Source organism: Odontesthes bonariensis, chromosome 21 (genome assembly GCF_027942865.1).
Source record: "Odontesthes bonariensis isolate fOdoBon6 chromosome 21, fOdoBon6.hap1, whole genome shotgun sequence".
Lineage (NCBI taxonomy): Eukaryota > Metazoa > Chordata > Actinopteri > Atheriniformes > Atherinopsidae > Odontesthes > Odontesthes bonariensis.
Window position 1 is genome coordinate 6,715,476 of NC_134526.1, and position 24,488 is coordinate 6,739,963.

A 24,488-nucleotide genomic window follows, 5' to 3' on the forward strand; every position below is an offset into this window, starting at 1 on the left:
CTATCTATCTATCTATCTATCTATCTAAACAACAATATACACTTCATGTGTTTCGTGTTCTCCAACACGAATCTACAAACTTATTTTGGACCAAAGTCTTTTTTCCCAACACTACGTTCTTCTACTTTTCCCCGATGGAATGTAAAAGTAGGGGGAAAAGAAGCTGTGCGGTGCGAGTCGGCACAGCTGGATTTCCACTGCACGGACACATGTGGTGAGGGAGGAAAAGGAGCTGGAAGGGAGGAGAGGGGAACCAAGTGGAGCGGAAGGAAGGAGTAAGAGGAGTGAAGGAATGGGAAGTGCCCCCACGATGAAGATTGTATTTATAGGAATGACTGGTTACACCGCCCCGTGTGTTACCCCACTTCCTGCGTCCAACCTGCCACTTCCTGTTGTTGTGTGGCCACGCACAGGCCTGCCGGGTCAAATGTGTGCGCCTGTCTTTGTGTGCAAGCATATGGTTCTGATATGTCCCCGTGTGTGTTTGTATGTTGAGGGGTGACAGGAAGTGAAATGTCGGGGGGGCTGATAGATGTCTAGACATGGTCACCTCTGGCCTTGGAACATAAAATCAAACATATTCTCACTGAAAAGAAAAACCATAGAAGGAAATGTTATTTAATAGATCTTATAGAAGGGCGCTTGAATCACCCAGATGTGTATCCTTGACGACCACACACAAACTCGTGCTCTTATTGATTGTTGTGAACCCTGGAACGTTTAGTTAGAAAAGGAAAATGCCTTCACAGCAACGTGCCCATCAAACCACACCTAGCATGAGGTAATCATAGATCTCTGTGGACTGACTTGGTCTCTGTTTGCTGATTCATTGCCTGAAGGAATTAAGACGCTGAAAAGCATTAGTTGTACCTTCTTATCGTTGCAATGTACCTTAGACCCGGGGGTGATTGGGTCCATGTGATTCATGTGTGCAGAATCATGTGTAAAAGTAATCTAATCCTACTAAGAGGAAAAATATACCCTTTGTGATCAAAATATAAAAGATTTGAACTTATTTGTGGCTTCTTTCACTTGGTTTGAGGGTTGACCAAAGCCTTTTTACTCCATTATGTTGTGCCCTTTGCAGCTTGTCTCGAAGAACCAAACTTTAACAATTGTTTTATTGGATGGAAATGCAAATAAATTCAAATTTTTACTGAAAAATGGAAGATGCATTTGGATAGAAAACCCACTACACTGGAAAAAATCAAAGTCTTACCAAGTATATTTGTCTCATTTCTAGTCAAAATATCTCATTACCATTAATATAAGACACAGCTGCCTAACAAGTACTATTTCAGCCAGATATAGGGACTTGATTGAAGACAATACATCTTGAATATCTTGTTAAATGAAAAAGTCTTGAAAACATATTGTTTTGAGTCACATTTCATATGAAACAAGCTTTTTTTTTTACATTTGAAGAGGTTTTTAAGCTAATTTCAAGATCACTTTTATCTCAAAAGTCCTAAATATCACATCTTATTCCAAGAAATCTTGATTTATTTTGCTTATTTCAAGCAAAAACGTCTTGTATTTGTTGTTTTTCTTTCTTATTTTTGGAGGGGCATTTTTTCCAGAGTAGAGTTTTTCAGTTATTAGCTGGATGCATGATGAAGTATGGTGATGATGCAGGAGCACCCAAAGAAAACCAGCACAGATGCATGTTGTGACATCTGTCCACGCCATTTTTTCCCCAGCACGAGTGATGTTTCCAAACTGCCTCCCAGTGTCTGTCTCTTCTGGTGAAATTTTAAAGTTTGTAAGCGAACATGCAGCCCAGCAGACTCGACCTCTGACCGCCTGCACGCCCGCCCCTCCTCCTCCATGTTTGGTGGGGGTCACGCTGTGTGACTGACAGATGTGGGTCGTGGCGGCAGCACGAGGGTGATAGTTCTCACGTGTGTCTGTCAGCTGAGCTCGCCGGGCTTATTTACTCAGCAGCAGGAATGAGTTATTTAGAGAGTGGGTGGAAATCTGCCTTTACTGCGCACTCTTTGGACCTTCTTTCCCTGTCATCAGACCACGGTCAGTGCGGTCTGAAATGGGTGAAGCGCCACATTCCCTCCTTGGCCCTGTCTAGACATGGGCCCTTCCTGATAGCAGACCCCCGCAAGTGTGTTTATGGACTATTGTTCTGAGGCCTGTTGGCGACCGGGCTGCGTTCAGGAGCTCACGAGGAAGCTGCTAATGTACAATCCAGCAGTTGAGGGTTAATGTCACTGAGTACAGAGTCACCTTGTGCTTCTCCGGGAAACCCGAAACATGTGGAAAACTGGAATGTTTTTCCAGTCTTGGTGCTAATAATAGCATAAACTGATACTGGATGATTTACTTCTGCAGTTTCCTCTGTTTGGACAAGCATTTTACATCTCCTAAATCTGTAAATGGGATGATCTCTCAATGCACTGATCTAATAAATTCACCTCCTTATTTTTTTTTACACTGGGAAAAATCAAAGTCTTACCAGGTATATTTGTCTCATTTCTTGTCAAAATATCTCATTACACTTAATATAAGATACAACTGCCTGACAAGTACTATTTCAGCTAGATATAGGGACTTGTTGGAAGACAATACATCTTGAATATCTTGTTAAATGAAAAAGTCTTGAAAACAAATAGTTTTGAGTCACATATCATATGAAACAAGCTTTTTTTGACATTTGAAGAGGTTTTAAAGCTAATTTCAAGATCACTTTTATCTCAAAAGTCCTAAATATCACATCTTATTTCAAGAAATCTTGACAAGCCGATTTTCACTAGTTCCATTGGCAGATTTTTTTTGCTTATTTCAAGCAAAAACGTCTCGTATTTGTTGTTTTTTTACTTATTTTTGGAGGGGCATTTTTTTCCAGTGCAGAAGTGCTTAGACCCCGTTTGTTGAATCTTTCTGTTTGTGTGCTTCCAGGCTAAGGGGCGGAGGGATGGTGTCTCCTCAGCTGGTGACAACCCTCGACCGCCGATGGCGACCCGGCAGGGAAGGGAGGGTGTCGGCGTGGGCTGGAAGGGTCCCCGGACGCTGCTCCTCCAGAAGAACTCCCAGGGTTTTGGTTTCACACTACGCCACTTCATCGTTTACCCTCCAGAGTCGGCCATGCACACCAACCTCAAGGTGAGACCTGCAGATGTCTGCAGAGCTGAGAAATGCCCCTAAACCAGCGATTCTCACTATTTTTTTCACAAGAGCCACATTGGCAGAGCAAAATCAAGAGAAGAGCCACTTTTACGACAACATACTAAAGTCCCCTTTTGCAAGTCTGCATTTCTACATATAAAACATCCCACAAAAAAGAAACAACACAGCCAATACATTTTCAATTAAGACCATATTTACCTTTAATACTGGGATGAGCGGAAGCTGGCGTGCATGTCCTCGACTTTCTTCATGTTGTATTTGTAGTTTGTTGTTGTAATCATAGTGAGACATTCAGGATGAGCATGGTTTTTGTGCTGGTTTTTGCCCTTTTTTAATTAAAAAACGATCCATTGTGCCTGCATCTCGCGCTGGCTAAAGGAGCCACGGTGGTTTAAGCGGGCTGCGTTGCCAGGTTTAACAGTGTGCCCCCTTTAGGAAACACCATTAAGCCTTGATTAATACTTAATAAAAATACATAATACTACAAAAACGCAAACTTAATAAAAATACTTAATACTGTGCAGTATTCGCTGTATGTTGTTTGAAAAAATGTATTGTTATTGTTACCATATTGTTATAATTAGAGCTTGAGGAGCCGCGTAATGAGTATCTCTGCCCTAAACCCTTTTTTCCACCTTCCAGGCTGATTTCTATAGCTCACATGGCCTCTGTAAAAGTTTTCTGAGGCTTTAACTTGCAGAACTTGCAGGACAGAGCCAGTCTGAGCTTGGAGATAATGTAGCTGAGGGTCAGCAAGGTTGAGCTGAGTAAAATGAATTCAGACAAAGCGGGAAAACAAGCTTAGCTGATTAGAGACAACAGACTGGACAAGGCGAGGCTGTTAAAGCTGCTGTTAAAGGAAAAGATCGGATGTGTAGACAAAACATAAAGATGGGCTCAGATTTTCACCTTTTGAAATGTTAAAAACTCAACAGATCTGACTGAAAAGCGCCCGTCTTGTTTATTTCTCAGGCATTTTTTTTTTTTAATCCTCTGCGAATTAAAGCTGATCCTGGTGTTTTGTGGAATGAGCCTCTGTCTGAGCGAGCAGTTATTTAGCTCTTTGAGGTGTGGGGGCAAACGTCTCCAGATGTGAAATTGAGGGATATTGAGGCATGGGTGGGGTGAGCCCGCAGAAACAAGACTTCCATTATTTTTCTACCACCCCACCATCCAGCAGCTGCAGATGTAGTTGTACAGATTGAATGAGTTCTGTTGTCTTAGCCTGGTACCACTCTCTGGCAGTCAGGCTGTACCAGGCCATCGCCGGACAATGGGCCCACTGCTGGCCTTTGGCCCTGGTTCTGTCTTTGTGTCCTCTGCCTCAGAGGAGATGAGGGTCACATGGTGTTTTTGGACAATCGGACTCACAGAGCCCCCTGTTCTTATCTGTAAAGTCTATGTGGAAGTCTCCTAAACTACCCGCATAGATCCCAATTATCAACGCCTTACTGAGGGACTCGGTTCAGATCTGATTTCTTATTGTTTGCAGATCACAAAAGTCTTCAAGGGTCAGTTTATGTTGTTTAAAGCAACATTTGAACCGCTCTCAAACAGGATCAAGCAGCACAAAAACAAACAAAAACTTTAATTTTTAATTTTATTGCATCTGTCGGCAGGGAACGGAGGAACAGAAAACTGTGCACGTGGATACATAGAATTACACTGAGTGGAAACAGGTTTTCTGTGTACTTTTCTATTAATAATTATAACTCAAGTAGAAACAGCCAGAGTGACCTTTGCTTTTTGGCTAAGCTGAGGGATATTTTATATATATATATGATATATTTAGCTGTACGTGTGTTTTTTGAAGCGTACAAACATCCTTCTTAACAGGAAAAATTGGTGTCATATGTCAGAAGAAAAGGTGTTAAAATGCATTCCATCCAACTTTTTTTTCTTTTTTTTTTTTTACAACTTTATTTATAATTTCATTCCATATTGAAAACATTGACATCATTAGTTCAGCATTTCTTACAAAAGTTGTTGTGAACCCGCCCCACCCCATCTAGGTGGCTTCGCCACAAACACATCCACAAAAACACTCACGTATCAAACGTGCAAACAGAGCACAAAAAGAAGAAAACAAATATACACAAATACAAAAACAGACCAAGACAGAAAAGACCAAAACCAATCTATGTTGATCATTGTGGTCGTAACACCGACATTCTGGACCTCTGGCATAAGAAGAAAGACAAAAGTCCCAACAGTGAGAATATGGGCATCGAGAAGACTAGGACGGCAGTCAAAGAGAAAGAAAGAAAAATAAATACATAAATGAATAAAAAAAAGGAGTCAGGCAAAAGGCAGGCTCTTGATATGAGTTATGAACTGTATACCTAATTTTTTCCAGGGCCAATCCCATTCCATCCAACTTTTATGGTGACAATAATCTTTATTATTGGGTTACTGGTGTCAAATAACTGTGGTAGTAAGTGTCGATGAGTAGCTCTGTGAATGTGTGGACTCCCTAACGACTTTCACTGTCTCCTTGGTTCCGGATGTGCTGAAATTGGGACTGGCCAGTCAATGCGCGTCCCCAGCTCCGAGCTCCGCTCTGGGGTCGGCAGCCATCCTTTCTCTGTCTCTAAACCCACCACCATTGTCTGCAGAGCCTGGAATGAGCCCACTCAGCGCAGCATAAAGCCCGGCAGCAGTCAGCCCGCCGTGTTCCTGACTCCAAAGTGCACATTCAGCTCAGTACGCGCGTGTGTGTAGGTGATCAGACGAGCCGCAGCTATCGGATCTCACCTTGGTGTGTTTACTGCAGTGGATGATGTCATCTGTACCTGCAGACCGCCTAACCTGAAAGTCGGTTTCTGTGTCGGTGCTGCGCTCAGCACGAACAGCTTGTGAACACAAACAGGCTGCTGGCACGGGGAGAGTCACGAGAACATTTTAAAGAGGATGAAGACATCATGGTCATGTCAGTCTTATCACTCTCCCACGTTTTATTGTGGCCTCGGGAACACAAACGGGGATTGTGTTGTGTTGTGGTTCACCTGGGTGAATGAACTCAGCATATCGGCCGACAACTTTTCAGCATGTGGTCACATTTCTGCCTTTGAGGGCAGCAAATAGACTTTGTTTTGTCCGAATATCAAACGCAGAATGGGCAAAGAACATTTTAAGACTCAAGCCTGTGTGTGAACCGACTTGATATGTGTGTTCTGTCTCTTTCTGTCTTCTTTAGGATGAGGAGAACGGTAACGGAAAGGGTAAGTCACCCCTGTTTTTTTCCGCCTCGTTTCTGCCACCAGGGCAACAATTTAACACACTTTAGTGGGATGATGATGATGATGATGATGATGTAATGAGCTGGGACCTCATGCACAACCTTCTGTCACCTCTGCTCTGCAGTTTTTCTGCTCCACCTACAGGACACTATGCAGCACTGCAGCCAGAGTAGTCACGTCCACCTGTCCTGGGATTAACATGAGCCTCGGATGATCCGCTCATAAGTAGACGATCCTAAGCACCGTGGTGAATGCACCCAGGATGCATTGAGATCTGATCTGTCAGACCGCGTTTAGAGGTGGTCTGGGATGTTTAGTTTTTAGCAGCGTGAGTTAGAATGAGTCCTGGGCCACCTTAGAGGGTTTCCGCCAGGATTTCTAAATTCAAAGTAAACCTGTGGCACCTTCTTTTTTGTGTTAGCTACTGTGAGTACAGCATCCAATCTCTCGCCTTTGGCTTCATGGTTAGAGCTGAGCCAGGCAAGTTCCTGGTCCTCAAAAGTAACATTTGGGAACTTAACGTGGAGCTTTAGAGTGAGCGGAGGACATATAGTCGTGCAGTTCTTAGCGTTTCAGGCTTTACTTCAGATCTCGACACAGTCATGGTTCAAAGCAAAAGCTCACATTGAGCTCTTCAACAATGCAGACGAGTCATTTAATACATTTAGCTTCTTTTACGCTGAAATTATCACAAATAACAGATTAGAAAGTCAAAATACAGCTGCGTGGATCACAAAATGTCTGAATTTATCATAAAATCGTTCAGATTTTATTCACATTTATTTAGCAGAAGCTTTTATCCGAAGTGTGGGGTTCAAACCAGCAACTTACCGATTGATGGATGACCACTCTTCCCCCTGAACCACAGCTGCCTGTGATCTCCTGAGATTCATGTTAATCCCAGGTGTAAACGGGGTATTCTTCAGGCCCGATTATAAACACACATGTTTATAGGTGCAGCAAACAGAGACAGTTTACAGTACTTGTTGTTATCATCAAGCAGTCTTTGCATTTCTTCTTCTCTGCTTTTTTTTTTTTATCATGCAGGGTTTCAGAAAGATCGACTGGAGCCGATGGACACCATATTTGTAAAGAATGTGAGGGAGAAAGGCCCGGCCCACCAGGCGGGCTTGTGCACAGGTAAAGGAAACTAACAACGAAGGAGAAACGAACGTCAGGATTTGCATTGGAAATCTGTCGTGGGCAGCATCGGTCATGTGATTCAGCAGATGCATAGTGATATATGCAAAGAGCAGGGTTAGTCGGGGGTAAAAATCATGTTTTTTTTCATCAGTCTACTCTCAGGAGCTCAGACAAACCAAACCAGCACGACATGTTACAACCTCAGAGTCACATGCTCGCTCGGGCAAACACTTCATATGAGTTTCAGCTTGTACAAAGTGACCACAAACCTAAACAAACTTTGAACTCTTTGCTATCTAACACCTTTCCTGCAGCTTTATGTCACAACATCGTAGCCGCTTATTAAACCACTGATGATATTTTGGTTTGATTTATGTGCTTTATGTTGTGATGATAAAGAGGATGAGATTAAATTTGGCTGTTGGAGCTTGTTCTGGGTTAAATACCAATCATCAGCTGAATATTTTGCCAGCATGGTTTTTTTTGTTTAAATTAGACACAAATATGGCCCTTTTTCCTCCTCTCTGTTTCCTGTTTTCGATATTTGCCTTTGATCTCGCAGGGAAATTAGTCCCTGCTCAGTGAGTCCTTTTCCTCATTTTATATTCCATAGCTGTAGGTTTCCACCAAGATAATTACACTGAAAAAAAATCAAAGTCTTACCAAGTATATTTGTCTCATTTCTAGTCAAAATATCTCATTACACTTAATATAAGACACAACTGCCTAACAAGTACTATTTCAGCCAGATATAGGGACTTGTTGGAAGACAATACATCTGAAATATCTTGTTAAATGAAAAAGTCTTGAAAACAAATTGTTTTGAGTCAGAGTTCATATGAAACAAGCTTTTTTTGACATTTGAAGAGGTTTTTAAGCTAATTTCAAGATCACTTTTAACTCAAAAGTCCTAAATATCACATTTTATTTCAAGAAATCTTGACAAGCCGATTTTCACTAGTTCCATTGGCAGATTTTTTTTGCCTATTTCAAGCAAAAACGTCTTGTATTTGTAGTTTTTTTTAACTCATTTTTGGAGGGGCATTTTTTCCAGTGTACAGTAACCGTACTATCAAATGTATTAAAATGTGATGACATGTGCGTGTTCCGCAGGGGATCGGCTGGTGAAAGTGAACGGTGAAAGCATCCTCGGAAAGACGTACTCGCAGGTGATCGCCCTCATTCAAAACAGGTGAGACCTTCCGCTTGTGCGGATCTATAGAACCACCGCTTTGTCTTCCTCTGTGCCAGCTTATCACATAGATTACATAAACATTACTCACTTCTATCGTGTTGAGCTGCTTTTAGAAAGCGTGCCCTAAAGCAGGAGACACTGCACACTGCTGTATGTTTTACACGATCCAAAATCCAGATATGGTGATGCTCCAGAGGGGAAACTGGGACTTGAAATGTGTTGGTGGAGGGTAGCAGAATTTATTATGGGATTATCTCCTCAAAGAAAAATGGAAAAAACTGGATTCTGTTAGTTGTAACACAGAATTCCTGAAGTCGTATTCACACGTCGCTTCCTTTTAGGCCCCAGAAAGTCAACAGGGAAGCCGAACCTGCATGGAAATGGTTGGGATATATTCTTGCATTCAGTAAACCTGAGATCAGGGATCAGTGTATAGCACTGAAGTGTGCTGTAAGCGTAAATGTAACATTGACACATTTAAATTTAATGCACCCAGTGATCAAATCAGAGCATCCAAAGCTAGCAGAGCGTCCAAAACCCTGCAGCCCGCCTGCTGACCAGAACAAAGAGGCGCAAATCCATCAGCCCAGTCTTATGCACCCTTCACTGGCGCCCTGTCGGCTTTCGGGTGAAATTTAAGGTTTTATTGAATGTTTTTAAGTGTTTAAACTCTATGGGCCCATCTTACTTAAGTGAGTAAGTTTTCCCTGGCCTTCCACTAGCTGAAATGGAGTTTACCTTGGCTTGCTACTTTTATTGTTATTTTATTGCTAATTTTATCTAAAATTTTATTTTTTATCTGCGATGAAGTTATTCTTATTGCTATTTTATTGATGACTCTCTTAATATGTGATGCAGTTGCTATTGTGAAGCACTTTGGTCAGCTGAGGTTGTTTTAACGTGCTATAGAAATAAATTTTGAATGGAATTGAATTGAAACTCATTATGAGCTGATGCTATGTTTTTAAAAAAGGTTTTCTGTCCACTAAAAAACATTTTATTTCTCAGCCTCTGAGGAATCTACAAACATTTGAAATATTAAACTTTCTGCTTTTATGGTAAAGTTTTGGCATTAGTTCTGGCTTTTAAGGTGAAAACATTCATGTGTTGCATCAAGTCTAAACTTTAGATTTAAAGTTTTGTTTATCGTGTTTGTAAAGTCTATTTTTCACTTGTATCTGTTGTTAATTCATCTGTTTTCCCCCCATCTTCCTTCCTCTGTATGTGCCTTTCAGTGAGAGTGTGCTGGAGCTCTCCATCATGCCCAAAGATGAAGATGTGCTTCAGTTGGTAAGTCAGCACGAGACACTTTTTACTTCCTCACATGTGAGGCATTACACGCTTAAACACAGGCCGCTGCAGAACAGTGTGCATTCATCGGGGCTTGTCTGCAGGCTCAATCCAGGATTTGCTCATTCTCAAAGAATGTAGAGATTTTGTCAGAGTGACTCACCGGCTCTCTGCTCTGTGTTTAAAGTGAAGCATCCATTGAGAGCCGCTCGGATCACGACTGTCGTGGTTTGGAAAAAACCAGCCGCTGTGCTCATTGACACACACACATACACATGCTGTACAACACATTTTTGTCGCTCCACTGGTTGCTCCATACTTGTTTGCATGATCCGACATGCATCACCAGTTGCCCCTCCCACTAACCTGAAGCAAGGTTTTAGCAGGCAAAACCAGAAATGAGTGATTCCCTTCACACACACGAAGAAGCATCCACGTTGCCCTCAAAGGGGGCCAAAGCTGCTCTCTCTGTGTTGAAGTTTTCTGCCGTCTCTTGACGTTCTGAACTAATTTCCCCGTCCTCACGCTCCTCCCCTCGCTACCGCGCCTCGATCTGCTGAATTCCTAGCATGACATCACAAGTGCTGCTCCTCCCTCCACACTCCCACAGGGTGGAGTAAGTCGGAGAAGCAGGAGTGGGAGTTTGGTAGGATCTCAGAGAGGAGAAAACAAGTCGGTTAACAGACAGAAAAAGTCAAAGAAAAGAAGCTAAAGACGTTTTTTTTGGAGAAGGAGGGTGTGAATTATGCGGATTTTAGCAGCGGGAGCGTCGCAGCCGAAGTGTTGGTGACGATCTGCTCTTCGTTAACTGAAGTTCGCTCTGCTGTCAAGCTCAAGAGAGGCTTTGACGATCAATTAGGTAAACATTTTAAAAGGTGTCTGATTAACCGTCATAAGAGTGGAAGAATAACTGCTGACGAGCTTGTTTGTGCTCTGCTGACATTCAGAGACGTAACAGTGTGGTTTACTAATGAAGTAATCAGGTGCGTGAGCTTTTTCTGTGCGTCGTACACTCTTTAGTCGGTGTGCATGATTTGACATGATATCGCTGGAGACTTCTGTATTTGCAGCTGACTCCTGGGTAATTGGCATCGAGGCTTTTTTCTCAGGGGAGGTGAAGCATTTTGTTATCTGACGTGTTTGTGTGGAGAGCTGAAGCCCCGGGGACGGGCTGCCGTTAACTGAGGGATCCATTCACTTTAAATTTGAAGGAATGAGGCTTAAATCATGGTCGTTGTGTGTTGTTGTCAAACTTGTTTAGCGTAAGAGCATATTTAGATTTGAAGTCATCACAGCTGCACCACCTTTTAGTCGTTGCTTTTCTCACTTCTCCTCCATTTCCTTCCCTCCTCTAGGCGTACTCCCAGGATGCCTACCTGACAGGTAATGAACCCTTTGCTGGGGGAGCAGAGAACCTCCCGCCACCACCTCCCCTCTGTTACCCACGCACCAGGACCACGTCCCTTGGAGCCCCCCTGTCTTCCCCCATGGGCCAGAACCAGCTGGATAACTGGAGTCGCTGGCCAGGCTCTTCCAGCCCCTCGTCACCCCTAGATAACCGCTCGGCTGTGGGCAGTCCCGCCAGCTGGCAGGAGGGCCGGGCGGGTGAACCAGGTGGGGTGGGTCACAGCAGCCCAGCCCACCGCACAGAGGAGATCCAGTACGGAATGACCAGCCAGCAGCCTCAGGGTCAGACCAGGGGACGCTCCTACTCTTCTTCTTCCTCATCGGGAGGTCCTCTGTCCAGCCCGCTGCAAGTCCACTACCCCAACCACCACAGTGCCAGTTCTTCTCAGGCCCAGCCACGCAAGTCCAGCTCGGCTTGGACCAGTCCACCCTTGCCGCAGGTCAGCCACGGCCGCAATGAGCGCTCCCAGCAGGCCCTCTCTGACTGGTACTACAACCAGCTGCCCGAGCGCTCGGGACGCAGAATGCAAACCCGCCACCGCAGCTACTCTCAAGACCGGCTCAGCGAAACCAGGAGGCAGCAGCAGCGGGCGGGCGGCTGGCCTCACAGCGCCTCACAGGACACCCTGCTCTTAGTCCAGCAGGCGGGACCGGGACACCATGGGGAACCCTACTGGTCCTACGGAGACTGGGAGGCGGGCCCAGGGAGGGGCCACCCCGCCTCGAACTATACTCGAACACGTTCTGAAAATTTGCTGGCCCAGTACGATCGCCACGGTCGCTCGTTAGAGATGTTGGACCGATCATCGGCAGGGCTGCTCTCGCCTCGGTCTGAGAGGCCTTCGTGGTCCCAGCAGGCTCCCCAGCCTCCCCCAAGGCCCGACGCCTACCCACGGCAGGGGAGCCACTTCAGTGCAATGCAAGCCGCTCCGGTGTCCAGACACTCGCAGTCCCAATCCCAGCACCACCCCAAAGCCCTGACTCAGTCTCACTCCCAGCCCCAACAGGCCGTCCCTCAGAGCAGGCGGCTTCCTGCCGGGCAGAGCATGGACGACCAGCCGGTGGGCTACCGAAGCTACAGCCCTTCTTTTTATCGCAAGACTGGCCGCATCATGCAGCAGGCTCACTCTTTCAGGGACCCGTCGTACTCCGGCCCCCATTTGAACTGGAACCCAGCACCTAAAACCAGCTCCACAGAGGGGTCGTCAGCACCTCTCACCGCATCTTCTGCGTCCCCCCTTACTTCCACCTCTCCCGAATCCCAGGACAGAGCGTACAGGCCAACGAACCACGAGAGGGAACAAGGGGCAGTGGAGGAGCAGGCGGAGAGCGCGACCCAGGAAGTGGTGCTCAGGCAGAAACCTCCTACTGGGCGGAGGAACGTCCACGGCATGCGGCATCCCCACTACGCCCTACCTGTGGACGGGCTGGAGTCCTCGTTGTTTTCTTCCGATCCCAAAGACCCGACCCCCGCCTCTGGTTCCACTGGAGATGAAGCCCCGCGCAAACCAAACGGCAACCTGGCCTCCCACCCCGCCGAGGACGACTCCCTGGCCTCCATCCCCTTCATAGGTAAGCTCAGAGCCTTCTCCCTCAGCTCTGGGGTGACCTTTAGATTCCTCCACCGCTCTCTGAAACGGTGTTTCACATCGGGTGTTTATTAAACGTTAGTGAAAGCTTAACGCAGAGGAAATGCAAGGCTGTAATTTAGATGAAATTATGAGGTTGGGGAAATGTGTGTGTTTCCTTAATTTCCTTCCAGTCTGTGTATTCAGGCTTCAGGCTCCTGTTTCCATTCTCTCAGTGAGATGCTGCTGGTTTGTGTGTGTTTGTCTGCGAATGTTTGCGTTGGGTAACACTGGGACTTCCCACAGTCTTGCAGACAGTAATGGGATTGAATCAGTTGGGAGTTCACAGATCCTGTTGCCTGAGCTCGGCCTTTAAGGGCACCGTACCATGCTGAGGAAATTATTTCCTGATTGGTCTTTGTTTTGCAGTTGGTCTGTTTTGGGTTTTTTTTGGTGCCAATGCTAACCTGTTAGCACGCCTTGCCAGACGCTACCAGGGTTACATTGTCCACTGCCTAAGCATGACTCACGACTCGATGATACATGTTTTCACTACTCGTCAGTAATGATCACGTGTCACAGTTTTTTAAGGATTCCTCCTTGTCAGTGTTTGCATTAACAGCACCATACAGCTGTAGCCTACACATGTTGCTATCAGGGGGTGTCTGTAATCGTGTCCTAGCTTGTGTTTTGCTAAGAGTGGAGGAGACCCGAAGGCCTCGGATCGGTTTCTGTCGCTTGACGTGGACAGCAGCCATTAAGGCAAATGAAGTTTGTGGATGAGGCGAGCCTTGCCCCTGTCACCCTGTCGCAGCCTGAGGAATACAGCTGCTGTTTACACTGATGCTGATTCAAATCAGCTGACTGGGAGGCATGTTGGAATGGCCGTCCATATTGCAGCCAGGCTGCGCCCTCTCCGTCCCAGAGATTCGTTTTCATAGAGTCGGTTTCTCTGCCGCTCTGTCGGAGCACATTCTTGCCTCGTACCTTCACCTGAATTAAACAAAACCAAGCAGTCAGAGCTGCAGGCCGGGACACGTTGGAGTCTCATATACTGAAACTAGGCTGGTTTCTCCCCATAGACCAGACTTAGCTTTTTTCTCTTTTTCTTTCTGTCTTCATCTCCATATCTCGCTGACGCACATGCTGATATGATCTGAGACTGTTTGGGAGCTCGGTATTTCATAGGTCATTGTTTTTGTTGTTGTTTTCAAAGGCGAGGTAGTGAGCAGCACAAAGGCAGGCTGTGCCTGAGGGCAAACACGCTTTTTCTTGCGTTGATCTCATGAAACTTTGATAAAGAATTTAACGTTTTTTATGTTTTTGTAGCTCGTACAAAGTGAAATAGCAACGCATTTCCCTCTGCACTCGAACTGAGTCTTTCATCGCGAACATAGGCGGTAAATTGACAGGAGATTTTTGTTAAGGCCCCTATGGGGAGCAGTAGGGGCCCATACACTCATCTCCTGCCTTCAATGCTGCGACTGTCCTACTTTGGGTGTGTGTATGTACTCGTGTAAGAGGGGTTTCAGTCTATGATTGTCTTTAGACCCTGGACAAAACAATTCAGGACCAATTGCTGCTGTCTTATATGTACGAGGCCTCTGAGCCCTCTGCGTTGTCTTACAGGCAGCACATTCTTTGTCTCTCTGGCTCTCAAGCTGTTTGTCCTTTGTTTTTCTAATATTTCTATAATTTTTTGGTGTTTTTTCTTATTTCTCTTGGTCTTTATCAGCCAAGAAAGTGTCTTTGAGATGCAAGAAGAAGGACTTTTGGTCCAAATGGACAGTTTAAACAGTTTCACAACAATGAATGACACCCGCTAAAGAAAACCTTTGAGGAAAATGAGTTTTTATCAAATTCCTGGTCGCTTTTTTTGTGTTATTTGTAAGGCTGTAACAATGTCAGTCGATCACCTCCATCAGAGAGAAAATCTGGTAACAGATAAGTCAAAGTGGGGAATATTAACTCCTGTAATGATAACCAATCAGACGTTGAGTATCCTTGCAGGTAATGTCCTTAAGATCCTGATCTGTATTTTGTGGACTAAACAGTTCTGCTGAACAATTGTGGAAAATAACTATTATTATCTGCTCGACTGATTTATTTATTTATTTTTGGCAGTTATTTTTGGTATTTTTAGCCTTCGCAGTTAAGTAATATAGCTCTAAAACGTGGAACGTTGACTTATTTAGTTGAATTAAAGAAAGGGTCTTACTGCACAGTACTCTCAAATCTCTTTTTATTTCCCAAACTTATCCTGTACTTTTTAAGGGATTCGCAAAAGGACTTGACCTTAAAGTTGCATTTAAATCATCTTTCTTTCCAGTTCTAATCTCAGAGTTATGGAAGTTTTTCTGTGCCATCAGAGTTTGAATACGACTTTCTAATATTGAATTTTTTACAGCATCAAAATCAGACTTTGAATTTGAAAAACCAACAGCGTAAAAAAAAAAAATCAATTTCTAAAAACAAAAATCAGTGTAAAAACATTTCAACATTTAAAAAAAATTCAGTGGAAAAAAAATTCAACTTCGAAAAATTCAATGGAAAAATCAACATCCGGGTAAACAGGGAGAAGCAATCGATCCCTGTCTCAATTCATCCAACGGCAGCCAAAGTTACGCTCCATTGGACAGATCAGCCATGTCCACCAACGCGGGTGATGGTGCTTCGGTGAGTGAGTTTACTTTATTTGCCATTTGTGTTAATAAAATTGAGTTATAGATATTACTCAATGTTTATTAAGCTGATATAAGCTTGATTGACTGCCGTTGGATGAATTGAGACAGGGTTCGATTGCTTCTCCCTGTTTACCCGGATGGTAAACTGGTTCTTTTTCCACTGAATTTTTAGATGTTGATTTTTTTTCCACTGAATTTTTGTTTTATTCAAACTCTGATGGCACAGAAAAACTTCCATACCGAGTCCTTCATTCCACACGTGTGGTTGGATGTTTCCTCGAGTGAGGATAAAGTGTGCTGCGGTGTTTTGCTGCCCTCTGCTGGTCTGACTCTGTCTCGTTGCTCTGAGCTCACTCTGTGGCCGCCTGTTAATGACTACCTTTGTTAAAGCCACAGCCCGGCTATTTCTGGGCCGTGCCGTAAACAGGCAGATTCCTCATCCCAGAGTGGGAATGCTTTCCGCCTTGTGTCGTGCTCTAATATGCACAGGAGTTCATGTTGGCAAAAAAAAACAAGGATGGGAGGTGGAAAAGAGAAGAAAAAACGAAAGGAGGATTAGATCAGGATGGGGCAGAGTTGTGAAAAGATGGAAGTGGTTGAATGGAAAAAGAATAGAAATTCAATCAGAAGCCAAAGGGAGAATTTTTTTTAGGAAGACTCGAGTGGTCGTTGGCTTTCTGAGGCTGTGTCGCCCTCTGCTGTTTCCACAGTGGGATGCCTCGCAGGAAACTTGCATCTGACAGACTCAAAGGCCACCAGCCTCTTCTCACTTTAGGGAAATGTGACCTAACCCTCCTGACCTGTCAGTCAGGAAGTGTGAGTCTGTGTGAGTCTGTGTGAGTCTGTGTGACACTTTCGTATACCTCTACATCAGCTGAAACTCTTAAACATTTATAGTCTCTGTGACTCTGAAAAAACTGATCTATGCTGCCGTCCCCAGTGTTTACATTCATTTACCGCCGCTGATCTGTTTCCACTTCTCGGACTGTAGCGTTTTCTCACGTATGGATCAGATCACAAACTAGTGTAGATTTCATAAAGAACTGAAACCTGCAGCCACTAAGTCTCAGTTATAAACTCCACCTTTGTCAGCCTCTGGATAGTTGTACCTATGGCGACAGACGACACAGGTATGGTATTATCTGTAAGCTATTTGCATAGTCTAACAGGAGTATTTGTGTCTTTTTCTCACTTTAGTCAGGTTTCGTGTATATAGAAATATCATATTTGTACGATCTTAAGAGCACCACAGGTTTTAGTTCCTTAAGCCTCTTCCGTGGGGTTGTAAACATTTTCAGATGCTTTGGAGCTGTGTCTCCTGTGTGCTGGAGTCCTTATATTCGAGCGTGAGCGTACCTGTTGATTTTTGTTGCTGGAAGGGAAAGAAAAAGAAATGGTGAAAAGTTTCTCTTGTTCGCCATCTGATGCTAACCCTGCGGCTCCTTGTGATCCCATAAAACTTCTCCTCTCCTTACCTTTTTTTGCTGATCTAACCCCTTGTTTTTCCCCCTTTCTTTTCCCTTCTGACCTGTTTCTCTAACACTTAACCCTGTGCCTTTATCCTTCTCCCATCCTTGCCTCCACCCTCCCACAGACGAGCCGACCAGCCCCGGTGCTGATTTGCGCGCCCGCCACGTGCCGGCGTCCTCCGTGGTGTCCAGCGGCATGAGTTCAGCGCCCACCGCGGGCACCAGCCCCGCCTCCCCCACCTTCACCTTCCCTCTCACTAGGCTCTTCTCACACGACTGCAGTGAGTGCCCCTTCCTCCCCACCCCGGCCCTCCTCGCCACTGCATGCAGCAGAAAATTAGATCTGCGCTCGTTATTTTCTTACCTCAGAGATAGATTTGTGAAGCGTGCATGAGATTTTAAAGGCCTGCATGCTTGTTGCAGCTGTTGTTACACTGGAAAAAAATCTAAATCTTACCAAGTATATTTTTCTCATGGAGTATCTCATTACACTTGATATAAGACACAACTTCCTAACAAGTACTATTTCAGCCAGATATAGGGACTTGTTTTAATACAATACATCTTGAATATCTTGTTAAGTGAAAAAGTCTTGAAAACAAATTGTTTTGAGTCATATTTCACATAAAACAAGCTTTTTTTTTTTCATTTGAAGAGGTTTTTAAGCTAATTTCAAGATCACTTTTATCTCAAAAGTCCTAAATATCACATCTTATTTCAAGAAATCTTGACAAGCCGAATTTCACTAGTTCCATTGGCAGATTTTTTGCTTATTTCAAGCAGAAACGTCTTGTATTTGCTGTTTTTTTACTTATTTTTGGAAGGGCATTTTTTCCAGTGTAGACTTTAAAGAGGGTTTGATGGCCTCATTGTTGCTATAATTTCAATCTTATTGAGCTTGTTTCATGTCATTTAGTTTATGATAATAAAATAAACTTTAAGACAAGATTAGGTTTTCAGCAATGCTTTAAAATGTTTGCATGTATGACCAGTAATCTGCACGTCTACTCTGAGAGGCTTTGGTTAAAACTCTAGCTGAGCGTGGCACCAACAAACTTGTGTGTTTAGCTTATTATTCTAAATCGCAGCATGATTTGAACTCGCCAAACCCAGGTCCGCATGCCACCTTTCTTTAAAAGCATGCCAGTCTGCGTTCACCTGCATGCCAGTGGTGAGCAAGCAGTCCAAAGAAGCTTGAATCTAACCCCACAGCTCGAGCTCATGCCCCCCGCCTTCCACCCCACGTCACCCATTCACCCGCCACTTAAATCCCGACCCCGTCCCCCAACCCCCCCCCTGGCTGCCTCCCTCACTGTCCCCGTCTCCTAACCCGACTACGTCCACTCGGATGATTGGCATCACATCAACATTCTGTCTTTCTCTCTGTCTTTTTCTGCCTCTTCTCTTCATCTCTTTCTCTCCGTTCGTTCATCCTTTCACCGAGCAGGCAGTATTAAATCCACCCGCCGTTCCTCCTATGTTCTAGCCATCACCACGGAGCGCTCCAAGTCATGTGATGAAGGACTCAACACGTTCAGAGAGGAAGGACGGGGCTTGTGAGTACCGCGCAGCCAAGAGGAATGGCTGATGCAACTTTGAATTGTTTTCTAATGTGCGTGCAGATATTGTGACACTTAACTCTCATCTGTTTTGTTTCTTGCAGAAGGCTGCCAAAAAGAGTGAAGAGTTTCTTCACAGATGGGGTGAGTTGAGCATGTTTCACCAGCAAACACAACGTGTGCATAAGCGTGCATGAATCATCCTAAAATTTAAAGTCAAAAGATTAACTTGAGTTAACAGTTAAAGGGGAACTGCGGTATTTTCAACATTAAGCCTCTTTTCTGAGTCGTCTGCAATGTTTTAGAACCCCCCTCACCGCTTTTTTGATGTTTACTGCTGTCTCCGGTATTTGCCTAATTTTGATTCTTCTCAACCTGCTTCAGAACGGCAAGTCATGCGCATGTCCAAAAAGGTCCGTAAAAGCACAATAAACGTCTGTTTTCAAAATAATCAACTCACCAGAGTGGTTACTGGTGTGCACTGGTAATCCATATCAAATTTCGTTGCGAAAAGTTGCTTCTGTCGTGTTTTATTTGGCAGCTCGTTCATGCTCGCACTATTTTCTTAGCGGTGGCGGAGTAATATCAACGAACATCCAGTAAAAAAATGTCAAATAAAACACGACAGAAGCAACTTTTCGCCACGAAATTTGATATGGATTACCAGTGCACACCAGTAACCACTCCGGTGAGTTGATTATTTTGAAAACGGACGTTTATGGTGCTTTTACGGACCTTTTTGGACATGCGCATGACTTGCCGTTCTGAAGCAGGTTGAGAAGAATCAAAATTAGGCAAATACCGGAGACAGCAGTAAACATCAAAAAAGCGGTGAGGGGGGTTCTAAAACATTGCAGACGACTCAGAAAAGAGGCTTAATGTTGAAAATACCGCAGTTATCCTTTAAGGGCATCATACAGCTAAAATATTGAACTCGACAAAGACTTTTTTCAAACTCTTTATTTATAGTACAAAACATTGAACAATTACACATTCAAGGTCCGGGGGAGATCAGTATTTTCGAAAGTCAGAATATCATACACAGCACGTTAAAACAGTCTCACTCATTGGCCAAACAAGTCATTTCTGCCATGGTTTTTCACCCAGATCTTTTTGGAGTGGGATTGAGAAAGTCATTTGCTCTTGGACATGCAGTTGTTTTACAAATATGAACAAAAGTATCTGTAGTGGGGGCATTTTTCTGGAGCCAACATTTTGTGATGGCCTTTTTACTTGCCGCCAGCAAGACCCTAAGAAGATAATTATCAGCTTTACTCAATCCATCTAGAATATTTCCAAGATAGAGAGTTAGGAATGATTCATTGATATCGACAAAGACTTTTGACATAAAACTAGTTGCTCTAACCAGTCTTACTAAATCAGGAAAACCACAGGGAATATTAGATCATGCATGTGTGCATCTTATTTCCTGTCGCCTTTGTATTTGTGGCTGGAAACTGTGTAGAAAGGTCAGACATCAGAGCATCAGATGCAAAATTCTGCACGGTTGCAAGAGAAGTAGATTATTCCAACTGTCTGAATTGAAAGCGTAGCAGTATTGAAGTCTTCAGGTCCTCAGACCAATGCTCTGAATGTTTTCCTGTCTGTGTGTCAGTCTCTGGACAACATCGGGACAGCGGAGGAGGTTCGCTCCAAACGCCACTCCACCTCAGAGCTGGGAAACATCAACTACAGCGACGTGCGGCGAGAAGGATGGCTGCACTTCAAGCAGATCCTGACGGAGAAGGGCAAGGTGGGCCCACCAGGCTCCGTTAGCAGATGAGGAAGGCAGGGGAGCGGTTGCAGGAATGCCTGACATCTCCTGTCCTCTTTGCTCAACAGAAGGTGCGTCCGTGGAAGCGGGTTTTTTCGGTGCTTCGCTCCCATTCGCTCTTCCTCTACAAGGACAAGAGGGAGGCCGTGCTCCACGGTGCGACCATCGGAGACACCGAAGAGGAGCAGCCTATCAATATCCGGGGCTGCCTGGTGGACATCGCGTACAGCGAGACTAAACGGAAGCATGCCCTGCGACTGACCACCCAGGACTTCTGCGAGTACCTCCTGCAGGCAGAGGACCGGGAGGACATGCTGGACTGGATAAAGGTCATCAGGGAGAACAGCAAGACGGACAGCGAGGTCTGGGAACACACAGTGGTCCTTTGCTCTTTTTTTTATACTCTTTTCATTGGTTTTTCAGTTATAAGTGTACAAACATTAGAAAATTTGAATATTTTTTTTCTTTTTTATTATTATATTATTGTTATTATTATTATTTTTTTATTATTTTTTTTTTAATATGTATGTATGCAATATGTATCTCTACACATATAGAAATATATATATCCATGCATACACCAATATATACACATACATACACGTACAAAATCAGCAAGATGACGGGAGATATGTCAGTAAATCGCGTGTTTGAAGTAAACAAAATGGAACAAAGTGAAAAGCTGTCAGCCCTCCTCTTCCAGGGACAGATGATCGGTTAAAGTTTCTGTAAGAAGGAATTTAATGGTTCCCAGATCCTCCAAAACTTATCCGATTCATGGTTAAGGTCATGAGTCAACTTCTCGAGAGGAATAAGAGCAGAAATCTGTGTTAACCACATGTAGGGACCCGGGGAGTTGACCACCTTTGCTCTTCTGACTGGAGCAGTAAGTCAGAGTCATAATAATGCCGGTGTGTTTGTTTGCAGGAGCTCGGCTTCTCCAGGCAGGCCCTCATCAGCAGGAAGCTCAATGACTACAGAAAACAAAGGTGAGTCACCTGAGATCGCTTCCAAGCTCCGTATGAGCAGAAACCTCGTAAGCAAGTCAATCATTCACCCAATCTGCAGAGTGTAAAAGGTGCACCGATGTCACCCCAGTTTGGACTAGAAAAGTGCTAATTTGTTAGTTTTTAGTCATTTTATTCTTTGGGTCAAAAGGTGCATGAACACCTGCTCCATGCTGGTGAAAAAAGGGGGGCCTAGAAGGAGTTTGAAAGTTTTCCCCTCGACTTTGTGGAGTTGGTAGCCATGAGTGTGTTAATCCACCAGTAACCTGTCCCGGACATGAACAAAGATATTTTACTCTCATCTCTCTCTGTCTCCCCCTGCAGCCCGACATCCAACAAGCCCGACTCGTCTCCACGGATGCACCGCATGAAGCCTCCCTTCCTGCTCAATAAGACGGAGAACGCAGCTGGAGCGCCACGCTCCCCGAAGCCAGAGGGCAAAGGTCGGTTTCACCCAAGAGAAAGCAGTCACGGTTGCTGAATGGCAGCAGTAAATCTAAAACTTTTTGCATGTCAAAAAACTAGTTTGAACACTTTTTAGTCACAACTTGGAAACTTTGGACCTACTGAGCTGTAAATGACATCGTTCAACGGCTTAAAAATTAAAACAACGATATAAAACAAGCAAGACTTCAGTCCAGTTTACAGCACATTATTATAATAATATATATATTTATATATATACCAAAGAAAAGGTGCATTGATAAAGAAAACAAACCAATGTAAATGTTAATAAAAAAATGAAAAGGCTGTCTAAATCCTACCCAAACTGTCTATTAGTCAGTCATACTTCTAAGTTCTCCAACATTAAATTTAATGAGTAACTTCTACCTTTTAAATCTGTTTGTTTTATATTCTACACCTGATAGCTCAAACATCTGCTCATCTAATCCCATATTTGTGGATGTTGTATTATCAGTTATTTTTTAGTTTTTCTGGCCATGATATTAACTTTGCAGTTTCTGTCTGTTCTGTCCTCAGATGAGAGCCCTCCGAAGTCTCCGTGGGGAATAAACATCATGAAGAAGACAAAGAAGTCCGGGCCCAAAGCTTTTGGCGTGAGGTTGGAGGACTGTCAGCCTGGTGCAAATAACAAGGTCGGCCTCAAAATACCCCTTAATACTTGTATCAAATCAAATCAAATTTATTTGTATAGCACATTTCATGTACAAACAATTCAAAGTGCTTTACATAAAATAAAAGCATTGCAGCAGGGAGTGGAAGAAGCATTAAAAATACATAAAAGAATATAAAGAGAAACAAATAAAATCATTTAAATGGATTTAAAAACAAGCAACAGTCCAGATAAGTTAAATTTAATGCAAAGTTTTTTCCTTCTTCCTGTCCGTGTCCACCTTCCATCCCAGTTCGTCCCGTTAATCGTTGAGATCTGCTGCGGCCTGGCGGAGGAGATGGGTCTGGAGTACACCGGGATCTACAGAGTCCCGGGGAATAACGCCATGGTGTCGCTGCTGCAGGACCAGCTCAACAAGGGCCTGGACATCAACCCCGCAGAAGAGGTGAAAGAGTATAAACACGCAGAAATGGAATATTCAGCTGGCGGTTTGATTCAACTTGTATCCAAAGAAAGCTTTATTACAGGCCAACCGGTCAGAGACTAAGAGCCGCGTTTTTTACTGTGTTACCACATTATTTTGAAAAATGGCCGAATTCTCTCCGTTCCATCCGTCTGTTCTCGACTTCTCGCTCTCGTCTCGGTCACGTGACGCATCAACGCTGCTATTAAACCCACGAACCGAGCAAAATGAGTCAAAGACAGACGTGTTTGGAAAGCTTCTTCCCAGCGAGGAGACGGAAGAAGAGGCTGTGAGCACTAAGAAAAAGAAAGCTGCATTTTGAAGGCATGTTTAAGCGTTACCACAGCGACCAGAGAGCGTTAGGAGGCAGAGAGGATGTTATGTCAGGAGGACGCTGCTAATAAAGTTACACACAAGTACACAGTGGATTCAAGTTTATTATTATATTTACTAAAAACTGGGGGGGTGTATTTGCAAAGAAGTCACGATTCGATTCGAATCACGATTCACATGCCACAATGCGATACTATCACGATGCATCACGATGCATTGCGATATTTTCACTGAACATACTTAAAAAAAAATACAGCCATTACCAGTGGCTGACTGTCTTCAATTGATACATAACTCAAAGCAAATCAATTCATAACTGTATTTATTGAAACAACTTTTGGAGGTATTGCCATTAAAACAAATATTACTTTTACTGGACACACTCATCACAAAAAGTGCATAGGATTTATAAAACTTAAAATAACAAAATTGGGATGATCAGTACAGACAAAAAAAAAAGTGCATAGGCTTTATAAAACTATAAAAAAAATAAAAAAATATTGCAAACATCCCTTGCAGCGAAATACATCAATTGCCCCCCCCCCCAAAAAAAATAAAAAATTAAAAAATAAATAGAAAATTAAAAAAATTAAAATAAAAAAAAATTTAAAAATCGATACTTGGCGTCAAGAACCGATGAAGTAGATCGCGAAAATTAGAATCGCAATGCATCGTCATGACGATTATTTTGCCCACCCCTACTAAATACTACAGTCTCTGTGTTGTTGTATGTAGTATTTATCTGCCACACCTGAAAGGCCGGTCTGTAAAAATGACATTAAACCGGTCCATGGAGCAAAAAAGGTTGGAGGCCGCTGCCGTATTCAACTCAAACAAAGCGAACACGCACATAAAAAACACACAAACACAAATTTTGATATGAACGTAAGAGCCGCATGAAACCAGACAAAGAGCCGCACACAGAGCTGCTCTATTACAAGGCAGAGAAGGTCAAATATTGTGATTTCTGACTCTTTCTCTGCGTCTTCTGCTGTCAACAGAAGTGGCAGGACCTCAACGTTGTCAGCAGTTTACTCAAATCTTTCTTCAGGAAGCTTCCGGAGCCACTCTTCACCAACGGTGAGTTCAAACATGCGCCAGCAAGTCCAGTCGAGCAAAATCCCTCCTGCGTCAGGTATTTTAA

The 24,488-nt window shown here is 43.8% G+C and overlaps 1 protein-coding gene across 9 annotated transcripts in view; it reads left to right on the top strand.

The window, feature by feature from the left end:
• Positions 1–24,488, top strand: part of arhgap23a (Rho GTPase activating protein 23a) — an 81,013-nt gene that overhangs the window by 47,049 nt on the left and 9,476 nt on the right. For 4 of the 9 annotated variants that reach the window (XM_075453471.1, XM_075453468.1, XM_075453469.1 and 1 more), the window contains exons 2-17: positions 2,911–3,114; positions 6,335–6,359; positions 7,425–7,517; positions 8,634–8,712; positions 9,951–10,005; positions 11,361–12,984; positions 17,259–17,414; positions 18,581–18,689; positions 18,797–18,836; positions 20,308–20,445; positions 20,535–20,828; positions 21,394–21,455; positions 21,798–21,916; positions 22,455–22,570; positions 22,841–22,993; positions 24,346–24,424. In XM_075453471.1, coding sequence (XP_075309586.1) covers positions 2,911–3,114; positions 6,335–6,359; positions 7,425–7,517; positions 8,634–8,712; positions 9,951–10,005; positions 11,361–12,984; positions 17,259–17,414; positions 18,581–18,689; positions 18,797–18,836; positions 20,308–20,445; positions 20,535–20,828; positions 21,394–21,455; positions 21,798–21,916; positions 22,455–22,570; positions 22,841–22,993; positions 24,346–24,424 — 3,346 coding nt within the window. Of the gene's footprint in view, positions 1–2,910; positions 3,115–6,334; positions 6,360–7,424; positions 7,518–8,633; positions 8,713–9,950; positions 10,006–10,613; positions 10,865–10,927; positions 10,989–11,360; positions 12,985–17,258; positions 17,415–18,580; positions 18,690–18,796; positions 18,837–20,307; positions 20,446–20,534; positions 20,829–21,393; positions 21,456–21,797; positions 21,917–22,454; positions 22,571–22,840; positions 22,994–24,345; positions 24,425–24,488 lie in introns of those variants that run through there. The other 5 variants (XM_075453466.1, XM_075453467.1, XM_075453470.1 and 2 more) reach the window with 5 other exon arrangements.